Source organism: Condylura cristata, unplaced genomic scaffold (genome assembly GCF_000260355.1).
Source record: "Condylura cristata isolate star-nosed mole 26May11 unplaced genomic scaffold, ConCri1.0 scaffold00012, whole genome shotgun sequence".
NCBI classification, from domain to species: Eukaryota; Metazoa; Chordata; class Mammalia; order Eulipotyphla; family Talpidae; genus Condylura; species Condylura cristata.
This window is the reverse complement of record NW_004567113.1, coordinates 55,117,816-55,125,206: the sequence shown is the minus strand read 5'-3', so window position 1 is coordinate 55,125,206 and position 7,391 is coordinate 55,117,816. Positions and strand designations below refer to the sequence as shown.

General features: G+C 62.7%; 1 protein-coding gene across 2 annotated transcripts in view; it reads right to left on the bottom strand.

Annotated features, from left to right (window-relative positions):
• The window catches only part of SLC2A9 (solute carrier family 2 (facilitated glucose transporter), member 9), a 33,835-nt gene extending 26,647 nt beyond the window's left edge, over positions 1-7,188 (bottom strand). The window contains exons 1-3 of one of the 2 annotated variants that reach the window (XM_004681407.2): positions 7,109-7,188; positions 2,525-2,623; positions 1,686-1,846 (exon numbers count right to left, since the gene is read on the bottom strand). In XM_004681407.2, coding sequence (XP_004681464.1) covers positions 1,686-1,846; positions 2,525-2,623; positions 7,109-7,171 — 323 coding nt within the window. In that variant the 5' untranslated portion in view covers positions 7,172-7,188. The remainder of the gene's footprint in view (positions 1-1,685; positions 1,847-2,524; positions 2,624-7,108) is intronic. The other variant, XM_012724082.1, reaches the window with a different exon arrangement.
• Positions 7,189-7,391: the final 203 nt, after the last annotated feature.

Below are 7,391 nucleotides of genomic sequence, written 5' to 3'. Positions count from 1 at the left end.
CAGAGGCGGAGAGAAACGGCCGAGGAGGCCCGGGCTCTTGCCTCGGCTGAGGGGGTATTTTGCGCGCTGCAGGGATGTTACCTTACACGCAGCCGGACTGGAGGCGTGTGCACAGGGCTGAACCTCTCTGAGCGAGCCCTTCCGCATCACCCCCGGCACACCGACCCGCTGAGGATGGAAACCTTATTTGCAAATAACTCACAAAGCTGACTCGCTGGCTTGAGAGACGGGGATTTTTAATCACCGTTTCCATTTTTTTCTGTGGGGATGAACTCGGTGCCAAAGATAAGGGGCAGAGACTGAGTGCCATGCTGCTCCTGAGGGCAGGAGCCCCCTGGGCCCCAGATTCAGAATTTGAGCTTGCCCAGCAGTGGAGACTCTTGCCTGTGCAGCCTCGGAGAAGGGACAGGATACAAGGACGGTAACAGGGAAGGAGGAGACTGGGGGCGGCGACATCTAGCTGGGACGAGAGGAGACAGGGAGAGCGTGGAGCTGCCTTCCCGTTAACCGGACCCACGGGACCCAGGCCCTTCGGTGGAACCCCCAGACTGTAGCATTTACAGTCTACCCACAGGTTAGACCTACAACTCAGTTTTTACCAGCCTCAGCGAAAGGGGAGTCTGGGTAGACCTCACTGCCCACTCTTGCGACAATTCCTTCGTCTGATGGGGCAAGAGCCCACTGGGTGCTCCCTGTTCACCCAGCTTGGAGCCATACACCTCCCTTCCTTGACCCTCTGACACACCCCTCCATTGTATGTGCCCAGCCAGACCCAAGCTGGCCAGGTCTCCACGTCCCTGCCCATGCACTGGGCAGGGGCTCTGAGGAGGAGCTCTGTGGAGTCTTCACCTTGGCACTAACAACATTTGGATTCAAGAAGTTCTGTGGGGACTGTTCTGTGCAAGGTTCACAGGACACAGCCACGCTCAGCTGCATCCCTGGCTGCACTGGAGGCCAATAGCACCCCCTCGTGGTGAGCAGCGGAAGTGCCCCAGACTCTGGGAGAGACCCACCTTCCAGGTCTGCTTCTCCTTGATCTCTGCTGCACCATTTCTTCCTCTTGCCCTTCTGGCATGAAGCTTTCTCCCTTCAAACTGGAATTGAGCTAATTTTGAGGGATACACACTCCTATGTCCATTGTGGCACTGTCTACAACAGCCAAGCTATGAGAACTACCGAAGTGCCCAAGGACAGGTGAGTGAAGAAAGGCATACATACATCGTGGAATAGTACTCAGCCCTGAACAGTGAAATCTTGCCATTCATGACAACATGGCTAGAACTGGAGGGGGTTATGCTACATGAAGCAAGTCAGAAAGAGAAAGACAAAAAGGATTATTTCACTCTTGTGGAATATAAAGAATCAAAGCAAAATACAGATAAAATGAAAAAAAAATCGTAGGAATTTGACACAGAATGCAGACCACCAGAGGGCCAGTGTGGGCATGGAGAGGAAAGGGGCGCAAGGGTGGAAGCCTCTGGGTGCCTCCGTGGAGGGTGTGGCAACACACACACCCCTCAATCATATGGAGGGTGGCAAATCAATGCTAGCTCAATTTAAAAAATTAAAAAATGTTTCCGATGAACTGAAGTGGGATTCTACTCTCCTACTTGCAGGGTCCTCAGTATACAAATACACAGTGAACATGCTGAAGGAGACCCCCCAAACAGAAGGACCCCACTGACCTCCCGAGGACTCTTCCGATCAGCTTCATCATTAAAGTCCCCACGAGCCCACCGATGGCGAATATGGACACGGTCACCGACCAGAGCAGCGTCAGCGTGTCGGGGTCTATGGGGTGCCCGTGCCTTCGTGCCCACGATTCGTTGTAAAAGGCCTTGATGTACTGCAGACAAACAACAGGGTGTCACCCCGCTGCCCGGCCCGGCGTCCGCAAGCCCGCACCGGGCCCCGGGTGCCGGGCGCTCTGTGACTTCATTTCATCGCTCGCTCAGAAATTTTGCAGCCGGGGAACTGTCCCGCGTTTGAAGCAGGACTCCCAGAGGCTTTGCCTGGGCTCCTGTTTCGCTCCAGCAACAGTCTGGCTCTGGTTTTCCATGTCTCTTGCCCCGTAGGCCAGAGGGCAAAGGTCCTCACCCCACTTGCTGCTAGAGTTTCTGCTGAACTTTCAGGATGAAGTAGGAGTGCAAACTCCCAGTCCTGCTCTAAAGACGAGGTGGACAGATCAGACAGCCCTCTCTGGGGAAGGCGCCAGCACCCAATCCAGGCCGGGCGGGGGCAGGACTCGCCAGCCAGCCGGGTGCCTCAAACTGTCTGACACAGAGCCGCTGGGTGTAAAGGAATCAAGGCCAGCAGCGTGACAAGTCTCCATCAGAGGCCACAAGGAACCCACAGCCCGCCTGCCCATCACCGCCTGCTGCGTCCCACGCCCTGCCTGTCTCCCCAGTGTCCAGCAGCAGTCAGGCCCAGGGCCCCCCCACCACCCAGAGCCGAATGCTAACACCTGCTGTCCACGGCGCCACAGCGCCCCCTGCTGGGCTCACCGCGCAGCGTGGACACTCACCGGCGCCGGAGCGTTGACCACGGAGAGGTTGTAGCCATAGAGGAAGGAGGAGCCGAAGGCGCCCACGAAAGCCGCCACGAGGAGGGAGCAGGACCAGTCCTGTAGGGGGAGAGCAGAGCCTGTCCATCTGGCCCAGGGGCACAGGGCCGGGCCCAGCCGACACCCCGGGACCTCCATCCCCGGAGCTGGGGGCCCCGAGAATCGCAGGAGGCGGGCAATGGCGTGGCCACTCGGTTTGCCACTGGGGCAGCCACACCACTGGCCACCTCTCCTGGCTGGGTGGAGACCATGGAACCCGGGCCTAAGGTCCGGTGCAGGTGCTCCGTGAGCAGCTGGCCAGCGCCGGCTGAAACTGGAGGGTGGCAGGCCCACGGGAGAGCAGGAGCAGAGCAGATCAGCTGACAGCCGCTGTCCCGTGCCACGTCCAAGGAAGCCACCACCATGGCTGGACAAGGGCAGAAGCTTCTGGACGGCTTAGCAGAGGCTGCCCAGCTGCAGGGCCGGAGGCAGAGCCATGGGAGGGCCCAGCGAGAGCCAGCCCCCGGGGCCCCAAGCTCCTAGGAGGAGCCTGTCATGGGCGTGGGGGGTGTGTTCCAGGCGCCAGGCCCTGACTTCCCTAGGGGCGCCGGGGTCCGGGGGACTGGCAGGGCCTGCAGCGCCGAGAACTGACCTGAGCAAACAGCCGGGCAGCAGGACCCCGTGGCCAGCTCGCTGCCGCCCACCCCACTAGCTGCCCGCAGCAGGGGTTCCAGGGCCCGACGGCGCCCCGCTGTGTGGCTTGAACCCCCAGACAGTCTTCACCTTCTGGGGTCAGCTTGCCCAGCTGCAGGGTGGGCGCTGCGTGGGCCCGGAGGGTGGGCGCGTGTACGCAGCTCCCTGCCCGGCCCGGAGGAGCGCCGCGGGCGTGAAGTGGGCTGTGAACAGCGCCGCCTCGTAGGACTTCACGCGGGGCGGGCGCCTGTGCCATCCCCGGGGTGGGCAGCAATATTCTCTGCGGCAAAGGAGCTCGGACTCCTCTGGGCGGGGATGGAACAGGATCCCGTGGTGGACAGAACGGGCCCCTCTCCATCGCCCTTTGCCTTGGACCTGCTCCTGGGGGTGTCGGGTCACCCCACCTGGCACCCCGCCTTCCCTGGCTGTGCCTGCCACACTCTGGGCCTCGGGCCACCCTCTCTGCCAGGCCCATTCATTTCCCCCGTCTGTGCCTGTCAGAGGGTGGAGAAGAGCAGGGTCGCCCTCTCCCGGGGAGTCCCCCACCCTGCATGGCCCCAGGGCAGGGGGGCTGTTGGGGGGCGGCCTCTGCCCAGCTAGTGTGAGGCTGCTCCCTGCTGGGCCTCACTGTGTGTGAGAGAGAGAGACAGACAGACAGAGAGCACTTAGCCACAGATGCTGCAGGAGACCCAGACTAGTGAGCCGGCGGCCAGTCGGGACCCAGGCCAGGCCCCGGGGCGCGCCTCTGACTTCAGGGCCCCCGGCCTGAGGCTGTGGGTGCGGCTCCCCTCCTGGCCGGCAGCCTGGGGCCAGAGGCCCGGCTCTGGTTTACCTTCCTCCTGCTCCCTCGGGTGGGCGGGCTCCCGGGAGGGACGCTGTCCGCAGGCCCCTGGCAGCGCGGGCCCGGGGCCAGGGGAGCCAAGCTCGGTTCCGGGGAGCCCATGTCCGCGTGCGCCTGCAGGTGGCTGGGCCGCAGCGACCCTGGACCCGGCCCTGCCAGGTCCTGGCCCTGAGGAGACAGAGTCCGTGCAGGAGGGCGGGGGCGCCCGGCAGGAAATGTGGCAACTTCAGCCTGTCTGAACAGGAAGCGGGACGGTTCCCTCGTTTTCAAGTCAGAGCGGGACCGGGAGTCCTGAAGGGAAACCACCCGGCAGTGTGGAGTCCTCCTTTGCTCTTTTCATGTTCCCGCCTGAGCCCCCTCCCCCCCAGGGAGGGGACCCACGGGCCAGGCGGAGGGAGGGCAAAGGTCGGCAGGGGCAGGCCTGTTTCCGCTGTGTCCCCAGGCAGTGGCTGGACTGTCAGCTAATCCTTTGCAAGTGCAAAAGGCAGCTGGAGCCTGTCCCCACAAGGGCCTGGGAGCCTCAGAGAGACAAGCACTCCCAGCACAGCCTGAGGCCCCGGGCCAGGGGAGGCCACCTGCACCCTGCACTGTCCTGCACCAGCTGGCCGGGACGGGGGCCTTAAGGATGGGCCCTGGAGTGCAGCAGGCGCCTTGAGAAGTCTTGGCCACGTGGTCCCAGACGGCCTGCCCGACAGGTGGCCTCGGCCACGTGGCTGTCTCTGCTCCAGAGACCAGGCCGGCAAGGTGCATTGGCGGAAGGCCGGACCCCTAGCCGGCCAGGGCGAGTTCCCAGTGGACGCCCGCGACGAGCACAAACTGGGGTCAAAGACTCGGAGCCCCGCCGAGGTGCCGCGCGGGAAAGGTCAGTGCACGTGGAAAATGTCTGGGCGCGGGGTGGGGGGGGTTCTGGCTTCCCCTGGGAGAAGCCCTGCTGGTGGCCCGCCCGGGACCCGCTGCCCGGGCTCCTGCGCGCGTCAGCCCTGCAGGGTGGCCCTCTGAGGACTGGCTGTTTCTGGAGCTGGTTCCCAGCCTGCCGGCCGGCTCCCCCTTACAGAGCAGTGACCCGGGCGGGACTGGAAAGTGGAGGTGTAACAGGGGGGCCCCCAGGAAATGGGGGAGTTCCAGGTTCCCTGCCCCCCAGAGGGAGGGTGGAGCTGAGCAGAGAAAAGGAGAGAAGGGAAGGAATCTGAGGAAGAAGGAGGCAGGATGGAGGCCAGCGGGAGACCGAGGACGCCACTCGGAGCAGCGCTCATGGATGACCACACCACGCTTGTGTCCTGGCCCAGGACTGGTGGAAGAGACGTGGGTGAGAGGCCCGTGGGGGAGACTGGCAGTGATCATAGTGGCTTTGATGTTGCTCTTTTCCTCCCAGGCTTGCCTGGCCCTTCCCCATGGGTCCCGGCCAGAAGGTGCTTCAGTCTCGTGGTGGCTTTCGGGCCTGGCTCTGGGCCCCTCCCTGTTGGGTGGACTTTTGCCCACGAGAGGATGGGACACTTCAGGTGTTTGACTTAGAAATTACATTCTTTGTCTTCTGTATTGTATATTCACTGTATTAAAGTCCCATTTCATTAACGTCTTATATGCTTTGTCTTGATGCGGTGGGTAGCAGAACCTATTTAGAGCAGGCAGGTTTGGGGGTTCAGGGGTGCCCCTCTCCCTGCCCTGTAACAGAAGGTCTGGTTACTTTGTGAAGGCTGAGTTTCCCTGAAAGAGCAGAGAGCGTGGAGGCAGGAGGCGGGCGGGCTACCTGGGCGGTATCCTGGAAGGCTACCTGTAGGAGGTGATCCGACTGTGAAGGAGGGGTGTGCCCGCCTGGTGGGCGCTGAGCCAGGGCCTGCAGCCCCGTCACCTGGGCGGTGTGGGAGCCAAAATCGCCCGGCCCGGGTGGGGACTGATGGTGGCGGGGCAACGGGCAGGGTGTCCCCAGCCGAGCCCCGGCGCTCAGGCCCCTGCGGCGCAGAGCATCAGGGCCCTGCCCGCCAAACCTGCTCCTGTGCACGCCCCGAGCTGTGCGAAGCCAAGGCGCCGTGCAAAGGTCGGGCACTGAGCGGGCATGGGCGGGTACTGGTCTCGCAATCTGATGTAAAGATACAGCGATGTGCTTTACAGAGCCCAGCTCCAGAGACAGAAAGCCAAGGAGGGACAGCAGGCACCAGGCACGCCCTGGAGGCCTGACTGCAGGACGGAGGCTTCCCGGGGGAGCGCGGGACGGCGGGGGTCGGGGCGCTGCCTGGGGGCCGGAGCCTGCACCCCGCATGATGCTATAATTCACTGTTACGCAATAAAAACAACTGCTACCGTCAGGAAATAGTGTCGCCGACAGCAAAGCACAGCCCCGTGACCCAGAGGGTATCTGAGCAGCTTTCTGTAGTTTAGAAAGTGTTCCGTTTGTCAGACACATTCTGAACATCGAAATCGGGCTTTTCGTCTGAATTGCAGGAAGGGTCGGTGCGTGCCGGTGGAGGCCCGTGGCTGCGGGAGGGTCGCGGTATCTGGAGGAAGCGGGATTTGAAAATCTGACCCTGGCTGCCCTGTCCACCTGCTTCCAGACTTGCCGAGGCGTCTGTGACCTAGACTAGAATTTCCAGTGAGGGGTCATTGGCCCGATGGGCTGCGGTCTGAGTGAACGGGATGTGGGCTGCGAGCTAAGTGAGCACAGTGAAGAGCGGGTCCGAGGAGTCTTGGGCAGGAGAGAGACCGTCTGAGTGCCGAGGGCTTCCCGGAGGAGGGGGCGAGGGAACTGGGCCTTGGGGTTGCTGTGCATCCCTAAGGACAGCGACATCATCATCTTCAGTGTCACCATCCCCTCGAGAGAAACGACCTTTGCAATGCGGGGCTCCCCAGGTCCAGAAGGTCAACCAGCACCACGCCCCTCACGTTGCACAGACGGTCCCCGGGGCGCCTTCTGGCCTGGCCGCTTCTGCTTTGCTCAGCGCCCCCCAGGCTGCCTGCCCCCACCCCTCTCCCCCGGGGGAGGACGAGAAGGGGAGGCCGCCCCGGGCCGCCAGCCCGGGCAGGAAGCTGGGACTGACCGGTCTCGTCCTGGCCGCCTCGCTTTCCCTGTGACCCGCCGGGCCCTTTTCGCTGAGCTTCATGGTTGGGGCGTCGGGCGTGGGGCTCGGTGCTTTTGTCCCTGAGAAAGAGGAAAGAAGAAGGCGCCATCATGACTTGCCGTCACGGCCGGTGGCCAGGACGGGCGGGATGGCCTGGGAAGGTCGCTGTGAGGACGAGTTGAAAGGTTTTTAAGATGAAGCCCTGAGGATGTCAAGCGCGCCAAGCACTTGACGGCTTAACCCCGTCATTCTGGAACACGCA